Source organism: Colletotrichum chrysophilum (genome assembly GCF_026319265.1).
Source record: "Colletotrichum chrysophilum strain AFK26 chromosome Unknown scaffold_22, whole genome shotgun sequence".
NCBI classification, from domain to species: Eukaryota; Fungi; Ascomycota; class Sordariomycetes; order Glomerellales; family Glomerellaceae; genus Colletotrichum; species Colletotrichum chrysophilum.
The window spans coordinates 267,537-284,988 of NW_026517309.1; the positions used below are offsets into that span (position 1 = coordinate 267,537).

The window sequence follows — 17,452 nt, forward strand, 5'->3', positions numbered from 1 at the left end:
CCACAAGCTTTCCTTTGTTGAACGACACGCAAATTTTAGGAGTAAAAGAATCATTTCCTCGACTCATGTTCGTCGATGAGCTCTGAAAGATCGGGGTATATGGCGATGTCCAGTAGCAACTATGTAGGATGCTCATGGACTGGATCTATGAACATGTGATCGGTCGCAAGCATGTGATTGGTCAGGGGTTCCCTGACCAATTGTGCGAGGCCTTTTTGTCACTCTTCACCACCAAATGCCCGAGGACTCTGTCTCTTTTTTGTCTTCTTCTCGCGTAAAAGACTCTGTCTCTTTCTTTCAAATTGACCAATCAAAGGACTCCCGTCTCATTTAACCAGAATTTTCTGTGTTAGTCGTTGTCCAGCAGCGTCTTTCACCTTGACGGGTTGAGGCTGAAACCTTGATTCAAACCATAGTTCATCCGAAGCTTAAATGTTTCAACCTGCATGTCTCTGGCGTTGTTGGATTTGTCGCCGCCAGAACTCGACATTCAATGTCGTGTTCAACTTTTTGCAGCACCATGTGTGGGCGGCTATCTGTGTTCTTCACCGCTTGTTGAGACCTTGCCCCCGAAGAGTCTGGACCGTTGAACAAGTCGTTAACCCCGAAACACGACAGATTTTTTCCCAATCCGCAAGCAGCACCCAGCTCGCTTATCGGAATTGCTTCACGCTAGTCCAGAGTCAGCTTTTCCAATCTCAGGGTCCGGGTCCACCCACGAGATTTATAAACCCACCGCCACCTACTTCATCGCTTTTCTCCGTTCCCTTTACCCCTCCAAGACAAATTGCCCATACCTCAAATCACCTTTTCTGCAGCATGGCATTCTTTCAATTACTCATTTCCAGCAGCAGTATACGTGCCTCTAGGAGTTGAACACACTTCACTCGCTTTGCATTGCTATCTTGCATCATCAGTGCTACCAAGATTGACCACAGAGACTCAATTGCCCCGGTTGCAGACGCCTATTGACCCCGCGTGTCACCACATTGCTCAGATCGTGTGCATTGATATCACCACATTCACCCGCGACTAACGTGCATTCATTCACTGTGGACATCACCAAATTCAACATGGCTGCTTCACTCACGGCTAACCTACAATCGCTCACTATGACCGCTACCGACAGCGACAACATGTCTCAATCGACAACTAACCCCACCATCGACCTCCTCGAAAGCGATACCGCCGCCTCACTGACGAGCTATCCAGCATCGAGCGCCTCGAGACCCTCCTCCGCCTCCTCAGCTCCCTCCGACGATCTCTCGAAAGCACAACTCCCGGGAGCACCCATCTCGCCCCTGTTCGAAGTACGCGACACACCCACAGCCGGTCGTGCCGTATTCGCCACCCAAGATATCGGAGCCGACACCCTCCTCTGGCGTGCAGAGGACCTCACAGTCTTCGCCCTCCTCCGCGAGTACAAGCGCGAGGTCTGCGGACAGTGCTTCGCGTATGACTACGGCCGAGACCTGCGCATTCGGGATCAGGTCGTGGGCTTCGCCTTCTGCTCGGAGGAATGCCAGAAGAAGTGGCACCAGGAAACTGGTGAGCTTGGCGTCCAGGCATGGACTGAAGTCGAGAAGCTGGTCAAGAAGAGGGGTAAAGAGGATAATGAACTGGTTGACATTGGTTTACCCCGGCCGCAAGCAAATGAAATTGCAGAGGCCTGGGAGGAGACCAAGGCACAGGCAGAACTTGTCCGGGCGTCAAGGATGGCGGAGTTGGGTGGCGAGGGCGTGAAGATCACAAAGCAACACCGCAAAGCTGTTCAAAAGGCGCTCCAGCAACCAATCCAGCCGGACGTCATGAGCTTTTGCGTTAGCGGCCTCGTCGCCCGGTACAACCACCCCGACAAGTGGGAGCATGTGCTGTCGCTCGCTGTGGATTCAACGCCGTACAGCAATGCAGACAACTTGAAGGCATTCACCCGCACTTATCTGCATCTGCTCGCCATTCTTCCTCTCCGACTTATTTCCCTCGCCACCCGGGAGACTTTACACCAACTCATTTCGCACGACAGCCATAACTCATTCGGTATCCGCTCGTTGGAAGACGAGGGGTCTGAGTTCTTTGGTTATGGGTGCTGGCCATCGGCTAGTTACTTCAACCACTCCTGCGGCCCGAACATTGTGAAGAGGAGGGAAGACAGGGTATGGGAGTTCAGGGCTGCAAAGAACATTGCGAGTGGAGAGGAGATGAATATCACCTATTTGGGCGGCGAAGAGAAAGATATGCCAAGGGATGCCAGGATGGCGATCCTGAGGAAGAATTGGGGTTTCGATTGTGGATGTAAGCGGTGTCAGGAGGCATGATAACATACATTAAACCTCACCAAATAATCCACGTCTCCTTCATACAATGCAATCGTCGCCTCCTTTCCGAAGACCTTGTGGTCCAATGCGTTCCATATCACACATCAACCGCAATGACCTCCTCTCCACTGGACGCAGGATGACTTCCAACGCGGACAAGCGGTACATCTATCCAACGCTGTTGCAGTCCTTTCCCGGTCAGACCCCGTCCGCCATTCGCCTTTGTAGAAATTGCAAATATTGACTCGACCAGAACGAACTCAGATCCAGCCTCGATACCTTCAGCAACGCTGTGGGATGTGACTGGGATCATTGTTCGCTGGGATGCCAAGTTTGTGTTTGAATCTGGCTTGAGGGAGGAACAGTCTGAAGTTCTTCCACTGCCAACGAGACCTTTCGTGACCACCCCACTCGCACCAGCGGAGGATAGTATCAGCACTGAACCCTTCTTTTGAATGATTGCCTCAGTTACGCCCAGTGTAGCGTCATCTGAGATGGTATCAGTGACAGGAAGTGGCATGCCGTCGGCCGATTTGCGACTGAAAATAGCGAACCCGCCCTCGACCGTATGCAATGTCTTCAATCTCTCACTCGCTTTGATCCGGTGGATTCGCACATGCCAGTCTGGCCAACGGTTCGTCGGCGGGATCAGTGTCGTGTCGACGGTGACCGCACGATCGCCCCAGGGATACCAGACAGCGCTCGCCACTTGCACCTTTTCTGAACCTAAAGAACTTTTGAGATGAGCTCTTGAAAATCTCACTTCATCGGACTTCCACTTGACTGCCCAGGTGTCGCCCCCATCCTTGCTGAGAGCCAGGGCATTGTCGGGCGCAATTTGTTGGATGAGGGGGCCTGTCGGCACAGAGAAGGCGAAAGCCGAAGAGTAAGTAAATTTGCAATACTTTGCCTGGTTTGCTTTCATTGGCCATGCGACGAATTGGCCCGGCGAGAGGAGGAAGTGGTGGTTGCTGCTGGGATGGTTGCAGAGAATCTGTTCTGGAGCCCGAACGACAGTCACTGAGTCCGAAGGCGCCGATTCAGGGTATGACGACTCGTCTTCAGTCCAGAACGAGTCGTTCTCGCTGAGTCCAACGGCAATAAGAGTCTTCAGGCACCAGTAGGGGGACTGCGGTGAGTTGTAATCCTCACACATGAACATGTTCCTGACTCTGATGTCAGTACCTCCTACGAACCCATTCCATCCATTCACAACTGAAGGGGATTTGATGCCGAGGTTAGGGCTCATCATCATGAAGTCGCCAATGACTGGAACAGCCTTAAACTAGAAGAAAACGGGTGAAAGCTTACGGGTACAACCATCCAATATTAAGAGTTCCATCTGGGTAGAAGATGTCTCTGGAGTTCTCGGCCCACCATCGAAGATGTCTCATCAAGAACCCCTTCACGGCACCGGGTGTATTCAGAGTTGCTGGCAAGTCCTCTACTTGGGCCAGAGCCACGGCTGCGAAGTAGCCACCGCAGGCAAATCTATAAGTCAGGGATCGCCCGAAGGGGATAGCGGCACCTTCGAATAGTTAGACGCAACCTATTCTTCTTCTAAACTCGGAAATCGCAATACTTACCATCAGCGTCGAAATATCTCCAAAAAGTAGCCCCAAAGTCTCTAGCACGCTGGCGATAGACCGCACTTCGCTTAGGGTCTAGATCTGCAGCAAAACGTGAATAAAGCAGTTGGCTGAACTGGATGGCAAAACTGCCAGAGTAGTAGTCTGCCTGGCGCCCAATTCCAATGGCATCACGTCTCCCCGTCTTTCCGAATTGCTCAAGCTCATCGCGGGCCTGTTCGGCGGTCTGCCAAGGTCCATCGGCTGACCATCCATCCATGCGATAGAAGGTATCCAAAAGCTCTAGGTCCGAGTTCAACTCGTCTCGGACGTCCTCGAATGGAACACCACAGACTTTGCTGAGCGCTAGGTTACCAAAGACTCGGAACCAACGCCAGTTATTCTTGGGCATCTCCATCCCATTGAGGGTACTAAGCCAGTTCGTGACATTCTGTTTGGCTTGGTCGCTTAGTGGAGCGAAGATCCTCTCAGGGGCGGACAGCAAGGCAAATGAGATAGTCTCGGCCTCAACCATGCGTTGGTCCATATCGTTGATCTTTCCCCAGTATTCTGGATGTTCTGGATCAGTCCCGGCAACGAAGCCGTCGATCCACGGTTGAACCACTTCATTGATTGAGTTTGCCAAGTCTGGATCCGATGTTGATTCAGCCCCAAGAAGAAGAGCCCCGACCGCCCACAGTGGTCTTGCAAACCCTTCAAGCTGGGCTGCTGTCTCGTCAAAGTGCGTCGCCGTTGAGACTGGGATCCGGATTCGGGCTTTGGACGGAGAGAAGTGGGGTATCAGCGGCCGGAGGAGAGCAAGCGTGGCACAGATTAGGTCCGATCGGGTCCGGAAAGGGTTGTCTGAGAAGCCTGGCAGGGGTGGCATTTTGGATGAGTTTGGAATAGCATGAATTATTCGGGATGGCGAAAAGAGCCGCAACTAGTTATTGCAACCTTGCTAGGTCTTATTTCGTCCTGACAGAGGGGACGGATAATGAGTTCCACAAATCAAATCGGGCGTCGGGCGAATGACCGGGTGATTCTCCGGCGTTTGTGTGATCTGCCGGATGCTCATTCTTTATGTTGGTTGCCGGCATACGGCTCAACGGCACCCTTACGACCTGTGGGTCACCAACTGAATCGAGCAACAAGTTATACAAATGATTTGTTTATTGTTCGTTCACATGAGTAGTTGCCTAGGGTAGCTAATCCACGTGCTTGACATCAGCACCTTTAAGGTTCTCTTCGTCAAGATCCAGCTGTTTCTGCCTCTTCTCTTGCTTACGATATAGGAAGAAACCAGTCGTGAGAGAAGCCCAGCATCCTAGAATGAAGAAGAAGTTGACGATGTAGCCCTTTCTCCATCGGGGAGCCTCTACCACTGGAAAGACGACAAGGGGGTAGAAGCTTGAGATCGCGAAACCGAGCGTCTGGTATTTCTTGTTAGCTTTTTCGAATCTCTGAAAGTATAAGCTACTTACCAGCATGCTTCCTGTGCAGAATGCGCGTGCCTCAGCCGAATCCTTGAGCCAGTAATTCACGGTTGGTACCAAGATGGGCGTGACGGCTGCACTGACGCCGAAGAGATAGTAAGACACAAAGTGCAGGCCATGCGGCACGAACCAAACCATTTGCACGATGTTCGCAAACATGAAGATCGCCATTACGATCTGGAAGATGACCCATGTGGGATACACCATGCACAGGGATGTGGCCAATACTGCCGCCACGACTGAAACCCCCTGAGCTCCTGTGGGGATGGTGTTGATCTGTGGCACCGTATAAATGCCCCATTTGTCTGCTTGATCTTTGAGCCATAGAGCCATCTGGCCTATATGGTGAGTGCATCAGCTTATGCCTGGCGAAATACATCATGCGATGATGTGGTAAATGAAATCACGAACCGTGAGGGTACGCTCCTGACAGAAACAACACATAGGCGAGAACGCCAATGTACCAATGCCGGTGACCAAAAACGCGCTTGAACATCTGCATGCTGATCTTCTTGGGCTCTTCGATGCCTTCCTCTCGCATTCTTCGTTGGCCGATTTCATGTTCTTCCTGAGTAAGCCACCAAGGCTTGCCGCTGGTGGGCATGCCGGGGAAAATGAAGTAGCCAGCGATGCCGATGGGAAGACTGATACAGCCGTCGATGATGAATAGCCAGCGCCATCCTGCCATACCATGAACCCCGTTTAGGTTCTTGTAAGCTGCCGCTTGAAGATATCCACCGAACATCACACCAATGTTATTTGATCTGATAAGTGTCAGTGCGATGTCGAGGATGGGGGGAAGTCTGTTCGTGTTCACATACACATACCACAAGCCCGCGCGCTTGAAGAGTTCCTCAGGCTTATACCATGAGGATAGAATGAACAGAGAACCTGATGCAACTGGGGTCTCGAGTACGCCGAGTAGGAACCTGGTGCCGTAGATCTGAGGAGCGGTTTGAAGCTTGCATTGAGCAAATGTCAATATGCTCCACAGTACCTCCATAGTTGGCAGAAAGTATCGGGAGTATTTAGGTCGGGAAAGTAGTAGCATTGCTGGGACTTGGCAGATGATGTAGCCGATGTTGTAGAACGTTTGGAACATGGAGTATCTGCACTCATTTTGTTAGTTGCCGTCAATCTACTAGTTGCGGTTTGTCTCAGTATCTTACTCATTTCCAAAAAGCTTCAATTCTTCTTTCATGCCAGAGACGTAAGCGGAGTTGATGTTGGAAGAATCCAGCCACTTCAAGAAGAAGGCTAGTGATGTGAACGTGAGCAGAAAAGCATCAAGTTTTCGCAGAAACTTCTTCTCCTGTTTCGAAAGATGTGAAGGATACCAGTCGAACATGTAAAGCCATGCGATCCAGAGGGAACGCTTCGGTGCTTGATTTTCAGTCTCGCCGGCCTCCTCCATCACCGTTGACGCAGCAACAGCTGGGACCGCTGCGTCCTTAGCCACATGATGTTCCGTCGTCGCATGTTGATGTTGAGAAGTCTCCATTGAGACTGTGGTCGATGCCGCTGTGACCATTGCTGCTTTCACCTAAAGTATCTGTAAACGAGGAGAATTCTGCACGGAGGACTCAGAAGATCCGAGGCCGTGGTTCTGGAGCCGACGCCAAAAAACTGGAGATGCAACTCCACGCCGTCCTCGTATCTTTTTATGTGAACAAGCCGTCGATACGACGTTCATCTGATCTACGCTACCCCAGCCAAAGCCACAATTCTCCTCCCACACGAACTCCAGTCGGGCGGCAGTGAGCGGTTCGCGTGGCGCCGGGCATCGGGCAAAAGCTCACCGGGGTGCTTATTCGACGTGACCCCTGTCGTCTCTCCAGTTTCTCCGCACCAACCTCGTTCCACGAAACTGCCCACTGTTTGCTATCACCCCGGTCCCACGAAGCCGAGAATGCGGGGAAAGCTCCGTTCTGGTCTCGCTCTCCGTCTGAGGGGGAGAAGAGCGAAGAAACCAAGAGGCGAGATCACCTTGATCAGTTAGCCCCCTCGGCGTTCAAAGTCCCTCGGCGATTTGCAACCGAACGATGAAGGGCCCCCGGTTCCCCCACAAGCGCCCCCAAATTCCCACCTCATAAACGCGGAAAACCCTCTTTGCCCACATCCTGCATCGTCGCGTCGCACGATTCCCTGGCCGACGATTCTCACGCAAAACCGACGGGAAGACACAGACGCGCTGCACTTGCGCCCGGTGTGCGCCCGTCCTCGCTTGTGCTCCTTGTTACGGCCGATCATCGCTCGCGACCCCTCAGCCCGGCCACCCGTGCCGCCGGCCACTGCCGTCTGCCAACCCGCTGCCCGGCGATCCTCTTCGAGGCCATGGAGCTGGCCACATCGGCATCCGCAACGCAGCAACCCAACGATGGGTCCTCCGAGAACGACATCCCATCTTGCCAGGGTTGTCGGCGCCGGAAGCTCCGTTGCTCGCGCGACCAGCCGACATGTTCGCACTGCAAGCGATTGGGTACGTCGGACTCATGCGGCCGGCGGGCTCCGCCGATGTCTCACCTGCGAACTTGAGATGCTGATTGGCTAGATTCACCTTGTGTTTATGACCTGAAGAAGAACAAGCCTGGAATCAAGCCTGGAGCGGTGGAGAGTTTGAATCGAAGAGTAGGTGCGTAGTTAAACTGTCATCCGATTTTGTCACGTACCAAACACGCGGATGAACTAATGATTGCTCAGAGGTATTGGAGAATGCTCTGTTGAACAAATCAGAGCAAGGTCTGCAATTTCCGACCTCGAGCGGAAGTGGAGAGTCGAGCAGCGGGCCTACGGAGTCTCAGAACGTTGTCGGCATTTTGTCTTTGCTGGCTCGTGAGTTGCACAAGCTCAGTTCTAAGACCAAAGTAGGCTCTCAAGCAGGCAGTCCCGATGGCATTGGCGACCATGCGGTGCTGTCCCCCACGACGTCCAGTTCATCCCGAAGGTACACGGTCGATGGGCTGGAGATAGTGTCTCACCCTCACAACCAGCCCCGGAAAAGGAGACGCGTTGATAGCTGCGGCAATCCCAATATCGATCTCGCGTTTCCCCTCGAAGACCTCGAGAATATTACCACAAGTTTGCCGTCACCAGAGCTCCTGGAAGATATCATCAACATTCACTTCAACATCATTCAGCCATGGATTCCAATACTGCATGAGACTCAATTTCGACGACGAGTTCACGATCCAGAACAACTTCCACGATTGGTCGTGGTCCTGCACGCGATGGTGGTTGGTGCTCTTCGGTTCGTTGACAACCCCGAGACCCGCCTCTCGGCCCAAGAAGTTGAGCGCCGCACTTCAAGGTCCAGGAGCATCGTGGTTCTCAACGCAATGGACCATCTGTCTGTGGAGAATCTTCAGGCACTTATCATAATTGCTTTCTGTGATGTGAGTCTTCTTACAAGGAACAAGTGGACTCCTGTTAACGTTCAGGTTCAGATCGGGAACGGCGATGCATCCAAGGCATGGTCAATCGTGGGGTCCTTAACAAGAACTGTCGAGTACCTCCAGTTGAGCATCGAGTCGGACCACCGCGAAAAAGAGCCTCTATTGAAGCCATTGCCCTCGATAGATCCGCCACAAAACTGGACTGAAGAGGAAGAAAGACGCAGAGTCTTTTGGAACATCTTCAACTTGGACAGGTAAATATTCTGCATTCATAAGTTGTCGACGTTGGAAGCTAACTAGCCTAGGTTTTGTTCAGTCACCACAGGGTAAGCACTCAAGTTTTAATGTTCAACACTGGCAGCAATCGTGGGTGTCTAACATCCTTGTAGATGGAACACGAGCTTGACCTCCGACGATGTCCACCGCAGACTACCTGCAGATGGAGGCCTTTGGCACAAGGAAGAGTCGGTTATTACCCCGTATTTTGGCATTTGGGACCGGTCGGCTGCAAAGATAGGCAATTCCATCGCTTTCTTGCCCGCACACTATCCAAGCCCGGAGCAGACAGCCGATGCGCCGCCGCAAACGCCAGTGTCTGCAAACCCAAATAAAGGACCCAACACTGTCGATATGACTACTGTTGGCGCTTTTGCTTACTGTATCGAGGCAACCGAGTCGTTGAGTCGAGTGACGACCTACTTCCTCCAGCAGAAGATCAACTTTCAGGACCGTCAAGAAGTTAGCAGCTGGCTCACACGGTTCAAGGAGTTGGACCTTCGTCTTGTTCAGTGAGTTTCACCATTAGTAATGCGCAGATGACCATACTGACATGCAACAGTTGGAAGATGTTTCTGCCTCAGAAATGGAAGGACTCCAATATTTCTAGACAACCAGCCCTTATAAACATGGATCCCAACTTGACCTTGGCGCACGTCACCCACAACACATCAATGATCCTACTTCACCAGCGCATAGCGTATCCAGAGGCTCGGTGGTCGAATATTGTGAAGCTTCCTAGCTTTTGCAGTGCGGAAACTTGCCAGATTGCAGCAGTTGAGACTGCAACTATCACCCAGAAGTACCTCAAATACACACCCGAGAACAGCCCGGCAACCAGTCAGTTCGCGTTTTGCGTTTTCATCAGTGCAAGGGTCCTGCTTGGTAAGTTTATAGCCGGGAAGAGAGGATCCATGATTCACTGTCTAACGATATGTAGTACATTGGCGTTATTATGATGCGGACCTTGTCTCAGAATTCTGGCTGCTCGTGGAAGGACTGGAGGAAATGGCCAAGCGTTGGGTCGGCCCAATTCTTCGAGAGAAGCATGGGTTGTGTCTTGCCGGCAAGTATGCTGCTCAACTACGGGAGCTTCATCACAAGTGTGAGACGGACTCCCAGTTCACAGTCGATGTTCTGGGTTACTCCAGCGGTATCAGCGGCCAAGGTTGCAGTCCATCTGCCCAGACGCCAGGATTCAGCCACCATCAGGGAAACGCGCTCTTCTCACAACCATCCAAGGCGACTCAGCCCCCTTCATCGAGCCCCTTGGCACCTCACCAGACGTCCGCCGCATCGCAATCGAGACCGCCCCCAATCTTTCCCACTCAGCAGTCACCAAACCAGCTTCGCCAAGGGTCCATGATCGGGCCAATGGGTTCTCCGCTTAACATCACCGGATTTACTCCTCGTGAATCGGATGCGCCCGATGAGCTTTCCGCCATCTCGCATATGCTGATGGATCAGAGATTCATGGAGATGGACAGAATCATCAGTTTCGATGACATGATGTTTACAGCGCAAACTGCAAACCCAGGACAGTCCGGTATGTCAGTGAGTGGGTGGAATCAAGTAGATAACTCACGATTGGAGTGATTTGTTCTAAGGTATGGTAGGAAGTAATGACGGTGGTAGGAAGTCTATTTGAGATACCCGAGTTTGCCCTGTCTATCAATGCATATTCAGACCAGTCCCATCTTCAGCAATCTGTTACCGAATTCAATAAGATAGTAGTCGCCATATACCAACCCATGGTCCCAGTATCTCTTGTGGTCCCGTGCATTGTGGTTCGCCGTCGCATTCTTCAGAATGGCCTCAAAGGTCTTGCCCTCTTCCGTGTCAATGGTCGTGATCTTGCCATTTTCGAAAACAAACTTCGCCTTCTCAGCGGCCAGCGAGAAGTCTAGGGTATCCTTAATAATGAGAGTAGCCATGCCTCGCCATTTTACACTCTCTTCGTTGAGGCCCTGGCCTGCCAGAGCTTGAGAGAGAACGAGCATGCCGTTGGCAGCAATAACGCCGGCCGAAGAGTCTCTCAAGGGATTGGCCTCATCCTCAATGGGTGCATCAAAATCCCAGAGGGGGACGTAGCGGCCCTTTGTGCGGTTTTCTCCCTCAACGGGAAACTCGACCGACTTTGGCGAATTCTCAAGACGGAAGATGAAGTACTCAGCCAATCCGAGAGCAACGTCCAGGAATTCCTTGTCGCCAGTCCACAGGAAAGTCTGGGCGTAGCCCAAGATGGCCCATGCCTGCCCTCTCGCCCAAGTGGACTCGGCCTTGTATCCTTGGCCGGTGCGTCTTTCCTTGATTTCGCCGTTGTTGGGATCGAAGTTAATGACATGAATGGTACTGTAGAATGGGCCAGTAACAAGGCCTCTGGGATCCTTTTCCGTTCGCAGGTTCGACTTGATCAGTGTTTTCGCATGCTTAGTCGCCGCGTCCCACAGATAGGTTTCACCTGTATGAGATGCTGCGTAGTACAACAGATCGAGGTTGCACATTGAGTCGATGATAACCAGAAAGTCATCAGTCAAACTTGTGATGGTAACACCATGTTGGGTCAGAGCGTCCCACGACCGCATCGCTCCAACGGTGTCGTTGTACCGGGTGTGAAGAGCTTTCGCGGCAGTGATGATGGACTTCAAAGCTTGCTTGTCTTGTGCAACCTCCCATCTTACTCTCATTGATGGCTGAATCATGAAAGACATGTCATGGGTGTCTGTTCGCTTTGCCGTCTCGTGGAGCGGTTCTGACCATGCGGCGCCGAGTGACCAAAGTTCTGAGAGCAACGCAGCCTTCTCGGTACCACCTGGCATCGTTTGAGGGAACTTGACTAGTCTCTCGATGAGGGAGTAAATGCTCCCAGGGAAGAAACCGCATGTCCAAAAGGACGCCTCTCGCAGGTGGTATTTCCCCGCTTCGGGGCCCGTCTGGAGCACATACTCGGGGTATGCTGTTGGGGGATTCTGGATATCATGAGCAACTTGTCATCATCCCTTGACTTCGTGATGCTCACATTGTTGACCAGAGAACCCGTTGCCGTTTTGAAGATCTTGGCCGTAATATTTTCTTCGAACAGGCCATTCAGTTGGTCTTTGGTTGACTTGGACCGAGACATCTTGATTCTAGAAGCAGTCCGGCCTCCGGTCTCAGAAACGCTAGTGTCGCTATCAGCATTCAGTTCCGTGGTACTGTCGGACTCGGCGTAAGCAGCGCCCTTGTTCGAAGACAAGCGGTCTGCAGGGGTCTGGTCGATGATTGTACCAGGGGCCATGTTGTTGATGATGTGGGTTTGGTGGGAAACAAAACTCCTCTTTCTAAATGAATTACTCACTTACGACAAATGTCTTGATGCGAGATCGTGAGATCCCGGGCTAGCCTTTTAAGTCGAATGTGTCGTGGAGCGGGCCAAGGCTTAGCGTAATGTTCTTGCGGGAAGAGTTGGCAATGGACAGATTCCCCGGCCTTTCATTCGGGACAAGATGTCGTACGAAACCTTCTTTCTTCTGGAACGGCGCAGTCTGCCTGATTTCTCGGTGGAAACATCGGGCAAAACATCTTACTGGAGCGGGAATCGGGTGGTGTTGTGTCGGCCCTGCGGGGTTGATCGCCCGGGCGATCCCCCGATGCCCGATGTCGACATCTGGAAGAGCGCTGCTCAATTCTTCTCTCACTCGCTTGGGGTGATTGAATTTATGACTGGACGGAGATTATTGGATGAGAACGACCTCTATATAACCTTGAATCAACTTCTTCTCTGTTTAGATAAACATCAAGTGTCCCGAGCGTCAAGCGACATGGATCCTGACGACGCTTGGCCATCGACATGCGCAGTTCTTGAACATGCAATTGTATGCATATCCACGATCAGGGCATCCCATGTGAGTTCTGAATGCACAGAAAACTCATGTATCATAGGCCTGTTGTTGTTGCTGCTGTTGTTTTCTCAGGTCCTGTATCGAGTGGGGTTATCGATGCCTCCCGTGATAGCTCAACCTGGCGCGCTCAATGGCTCAATCCGCGGCTGGGTTTTCCCAAGATCGAGACTCTCTCCAATATCGGCGTTCCTCAAATGTGCCACCAACAACAATTGTTTTCTAGAAGATGCTACGAGTCAGCCACAACTTAGATTGTATGCAGCCAAGCCGAATATCCGGAAACATGTACACATACGGATCTTGGCTTCCGTTGGCTGACGCCGCATTGCTATGATTGCTACCAAGGTATTACCAAGTGTTTCCCGGGCACGCGACCAGTTTCCCGATCCAACCACGAGCTCTTCGAGTCTTATCTTTTGAATCACCTGATCGGACTCAGACGTGAAGCCGTCCGAGTGATAACGATGCTACCAGGGCCCTGGTTGAACCCTTCTGCTTCGGGTTGGCGAGTCCGGGTCCCCTGATGCACATATTTGGCCTTGGCAACTCGTGCATCATCCCCACGCTGCGGCATAGGGCTGAACAACGGTTCATCCGATGCAACACAGCTGAAGACTTCGAAGAACTCGAGCCGCGATGAGGCTTGACTCGCGCTCATTTCTTATCGGGTTGGCCATGAGCACTCCACTGGATTACGAAAAGCTTATCAGCTTCTCATTTCAATAATCCCGCTCGACGTCACAAATGTGACCAAGACAAGCCGGGGAAATTGGGAACCCCACAAAGTGGATGTTACGCGACGTCGCGACACCATCGCCAACGAACGCCAACACTCGCATTCGAGTCCGGTACCTTGGCGACCCCAGTATCTACTAGACTCAGCGCGGTAAGCGAACAGGAGAGACCATGATTCCCTGAATTGAGTGAAGCCGAAATTCGGGGTCGCCTTCGTCCAATCGACGCCTGCATTTTGCTAACGTGACAACGGCCCGGCCGCCGTTGAAAATGGAGGTTTCTCCCGCTCCCTCCCGTCCCCTTCCGTTCCGTTCTTTATCTCTGCCGGCATCGTTCTCTCAGACTGGTCTCAAAGTTTTGGCAAGGCGCAGCTACCCTCAAGAACACAAGCTCGACAACGCCATCACCGCAAGGAAAGATGAAGACCTCCGTCAACCCCGTCGTTGCCTCCCTCGGGCTGGCCCTCGCCCGTGGCGTCGCGGCCGTTCCTTCGGTCTATGCCAGCAACCACACCGTTGGCCCCGAGCTGAAGACCTGGCCTGCCGAGGCTGCCAAGTCCCTCAACGCGATGATTGCTGCCAACGCCAACCAGAGCAACTATGCCGTATTCGACATGGACAACACCAGCTGGCGCTTCGATCTTGAGGAGTCGCTGCTGCCGTTCCTCGAGAGCAAGGGTGTCATCACTCGCGAGGCCATGGATCCCTCGCTGAAGCTGGTCCCCTTCAAGGACACGGCCAACTACACCGAGACGATGTACAGCTACTACCTCCGCCTGTGCGACATTGACGACATGTTGTGCTACCCCTTTGCGGCCCAGATCTTTAGCGGCATTCCTCTCAGCGAGCTCAAGGGCTACGTGGACGAGCTCATGGCGCTCAACACCACCATCTCGACCACCTACTACGAGGGCGATGTCATTACCCCCACCGAGGTGTCTCCTCCCAAGATCTTCACCGGTCAGGTCGAGCTCTACAACAAGCTGATGAACAACGGCATTGACGTCTACGTCATCACCGCTTCCGGCGAGGAGCTCGTCCGCATGGTTGCCTCCGACCCCAAGTATGGCTACAACGTCAAGCCCGAGAACGTTATCGGTGTCACTCTCGTCATGAAGAACCTGACCTCTGGCGAGCTCACGACTTCCCGCAAGCAGATCACCGAGGGCACCTACGATCAGGAGGCGAACCTTGGTCTCGTCATGACCCCCTACCTATGGACTCCTGCGACGTGGATGACGGGCAAGTGGGCTGCCATTCTCACTTACATTGACGAGTGGAAGAAGCCTATTCTCGCCGGTGGCGATACCCCTGCCAGCGATGGTCCCATGATCTTCCAGGGCGTCGACGTCTCCAAGGGCGGCATCCACCTTTGGATCAACCGCAAGGACAGTGCTATGGAGGAGATGAACGGCATGATCGAGGAGTACACGGCCGAGCAGACGAAGCTGGGCCTCCCCGTTACTGCCGACAAGAACTGGGTTATCGTCAAGCCGGATGACATTCTGTAAATCAGAGTTTCTGTTTGGGGTACGCCTAAGTATGCAGCACCGTGGGCACAAACATTAGAGAAGCAAAATAGAACTAAGAGTAATGTCTATGATGTACATTTGATCTCTGTGCACAGTCTTACTAGTGTTAAACTCAGACTTACAGGTGGGCGTATGGGTACATACGCTCATAACGTCCGTATCCAGCGCTCCACGCCCATCTACATATCCACCAATATTCCCAATCGACACAAAAAGCAGCTCGCAACGCGACGAGGCAAAAGACTGGACGAACAGGGAATCGAACCCTGGACCACTCACATGCTAAGCGAGTATTATACCACTAAACCATTCGCCCAAGATGATTTCGCCCGGACTTGAACCGGAGACCTTCAGTGTGTTAGACTGACGTGATAACCAACTACACCACGAAACCATTTGAATTGTTGAAGATGTCGACGAAAAGAGACGCTAAGATTTGAGGGCGGGTCGATGGGGTTGTGGGAGTGACGAAACCCTGGTGGGGGTTGAGTCTTAACTGGGGATGTTGATGGGCCCGCATCAAGAGTTAAACTACAGACGAGAGAATAGGACTTCACTACCCCCAAAAACATTACTAGAAAGAAACATTCAAGCCGAAAGTCATTTATGGAGAGTAACGAAAAAAGATTTCCGGTGCGTGGGAGAGGGCAGACCTGTACATGTCAACTCATTAAATGTAACTAGAAGAAAAATTAAATCAGCATCGGAATCGTGAATAGAGTACTTTGAGCTTGAGACACAATTCTGGGAATACGATATCATCATGCAGCGTGGATAACATGGGCGATTCCAACGAAATCAAGCGATCGCTCAGTTGAAGAGCCTCATCAGATTTTGGCTCACAATGCAATATCATCCCGTCGATCCATTTTGAGGGGGCCACTAGGTTGTTTGATCCCACTTACTAAGTCTAGGTTCCTTCAATGGAGCCTCAAACGAGTTAGCATGCATACCATATAGCCGATATCCACCTTAGACCCGTTCGGGTGGGCAGTTTGCTCTGTCCAGGATCCTTCTCCGTTATACGTTTAGGCTATTAGAAGCTGCGTGGCTGGCATTCTTTGAATGATCTTTAGAACTCCGTGGCAATGAATTACTAATTCTGAGCTGATATAGGTGTTTTATTCAAGTATTTGCGAAATCACGGAGCCCAGCATATGCTTAGCGCGATGAATGACGTCGCCGACACAAGCCCTGGCGTCACCACCCGACATATGGAATTAAAAAGGTGACGGAATTCGACTTCATCGCTCGAGGAAGAATGAAGCAACGAACTTCTTCAAGCGACTTCCCATCACAGATAAAAGCCGCTTCAAACATTTTATATCCCAGCCAAAACGCATCGCTTCTCCAATATCCCTATTGTGAACCATTCGCCGCAACAACTATGGCACCAACGAAAGACAGTCTCGGTTTCCAATGCACCGTCATTACCGGCGGCGCTGGTGGCATCGGAAAGGTCATGGCCCAACACTTCATCTCAAAGGGCAAGAAGATTCTTCTCGCTGGCCGCACCGAGTCAAAACTTCAGGAAACGACAAAAGAGATTGGAGCTGCAGGCTACTATGTTCTTGACACCGGCGATGTCGACTCCATTCCGAGCTTTGTCAAGAAGATTACCACCGATCATCCGGAATTGGACTGCCTAGTCAACAACGCAGGGGTCCAGCGACCCCTCGAGGTGCTCAAGGACGATGACTTCCTCTCAAAAGCCGATCAAGAAATCAACATCAACATCCGCGGTCCAATGCATCTGGCTTTGGGCCTACTGCCACACTTGCAGAAGAAGGAATCGGCTCTGATCATCAATGTGTCGAGTGTCCTGGGCTTCATTCCATTCTCAATCATCAACCCGGTCTACAATGGCACGAAAGCTTGGCTGCACTTCTGGAGCATGAACCTCCGCACTCAGCTGAAAAATGGTGGTTCCAAGGTCAGAGTGGTGGAAATCGCACCGCCGACAGTAGCTACTGATCTTCACCGGGAACGATCGGATCCAAATGACAACAAGAAGGAGAACAACCCTAACGCTCTGAGTGTGGATGAGTTCATGGAGGAGGTTGCAAAGAAGTTGGAAAATGGTGATGAGACCATCGGCCCTGGCATGGCTGGTGAAGTAATTGACCGCTGGTACGGTGCGTTTGGCGAGCAGTATGCTAAGGCGGCGTCCGGCAAGTAATAGAACCAACGCCAGGTTCTCCTTCATAAATACTTAAAACGGAAATATTTCGATAGAAGTTGAAGAATCCTATTGGTCA

At 52.0% G+C, this 17,452-nt stretch overlaps 7 protein-coding genes and 2 non-coding genes across 9 annotated transcripts; 4 read left to right on the forward strand and 5 right to left on the reverse strand.

Annotated features, from left to right (window-relative positions):
- Positions 1–1,112: 1,112 nt before the first annotated feature.
- On the forward strand, positions 1,113–2,315 carry COL26b_003841 (uncharacterized protein; the record flags this gene model as incomplete). The annotated part of the gene is made up of 1 exon (XM_053176730.1): positions 1,113–2,315. The coding sequence occupies one exon, from the start codon at positions 1,113–1,115 to the stop codon at positions 2,313–2,315; it is 1,203 nt and encodes a 400-aa protein (XP_053039340.1).
- A 1,444-nt stretch (positions 2,316–3,759) lies between these two features.
- COL26b_003842 (uncharacterized protein) lies at positions 3,760–4,430 on the reverse strand (the record flags this gene model as incomplete). Its single annotated transcript, XM_053176731.1, has 2 exons — positions 3,760–3,806; positions 3,902–4,430. 2 exons carry the CDS (start codon positions 4,428–4,430, stop codon positions 3,760–3,762), a joined length of 576 nt encoding a protein of 191 aa, XP_053039341.1.
- A 661-nt stretch (positions 4,431–5,091) lies between these two features.
- COL26b_003843 (uncharacterized protein) lies at positions 5,092–6,880 on the reverse strand (the record flags this gene model as incomplete). Its single annotated transcript, XM_053176732.1, has 4 exons — positions 5,092–5,316; positions 5,368–5,717; positions 5,791–6,488; positions 6,549–6,880. The coding sequence occupies 4 exons, from the start codon at positions 6,878–6,880 to the stop codon at positions 5,092–5,094; spliced, it is 1,605 nt and encodes a 534-aa protein (XP_053039342.1).
- A 1,726-nt stretch (positions 6,881–8,606) lies between these two features.
- On the forward strand, positions 8,607–9,563 carry COL26b_003844 (uncharacterized protein; the record flags this gene model as incomplete). Its single annotated transcript, XM_053176733.1, has 2 exons — positions 8,607–9,025; positions 9,161–9,563. The coding sequence occupies 2 exons, from the start codon at positions 8,607–8,609 to the stop codon at positions 9,561–9,563; spliced, it is 822 nt and encodes a 273-aa protein (XP_053039343.1).
- Positions 9,564–10,729: 1,166 nt separating this feature from the next.
- Positions 10,730–12,324, reverse strand: COL26b_003845 (uncharacterized protein; the record flags this gene model as incomplete). The annotated part of the gene is made up of 2 exons (XM_053176734.1): positions 10,730–12,016; positions 12,067–12,324. 2 exons carry the CDS (start codon positions 12,322–12,324, stop codon positions 10,730–10,732), a joined length of 1,545 nt encoding a protein of 514 aa, XP_053039344.1.
- Positions 12,325–14,081: 1,757 nt separating this feature from the next.
- COL26b_003846 (uncharacterized protein) lies at positions 14,082–15,173 on the forward strand (the record flags this gene model as incomplete). The annotated part of the gene is made up of 1 exon (XM_053176735.1): positions 14,082–15,173. One exon carries the CDS (start codon positions 14,082–14,084, stop codon positions 15,171–15,173), a length of 1,092 nt encoding a protein of 363 aa, XP_053039345.1.
- A 265-nt stretch (positions 15,174–15,438) lies between these two features.
- COL26b_003847 lies at positions 15,439–15,510 on the reverse strand. The gene has a single exon. It is a non-coding gene; the product is annotated as a tRNA-Ala (tRNA).
- Positions 15,511–15,514: 4 nt separating this feature from the next.
- COL26b_003848 lies at positions 15,515–15,588 on the reverse strand. The gene has a single exon. It is a non-coding gene; the product is annotated as a tRNA-Val (tRNA).
- Positions 15,589–16,581: 993 nt separating this feature from the next.
- Positions 16,582–17,373, forward strand: COL26b_003849 (uncharacterized protein; the record flags this gene model as incomplete). Its single annotated transcript, XM_053176736.1, has 1 exon — positions 16,582–17,373. The coding sequence occupies one exon, from the start codon at positions 16,582–16,584 to the stop codon at positions 17,371–17,373; it is 792 nt and encodes a 263-aa protein (XP_053039346.1).
- Positions 17,374–17,452: the final 79 nt, after the last annotated feature.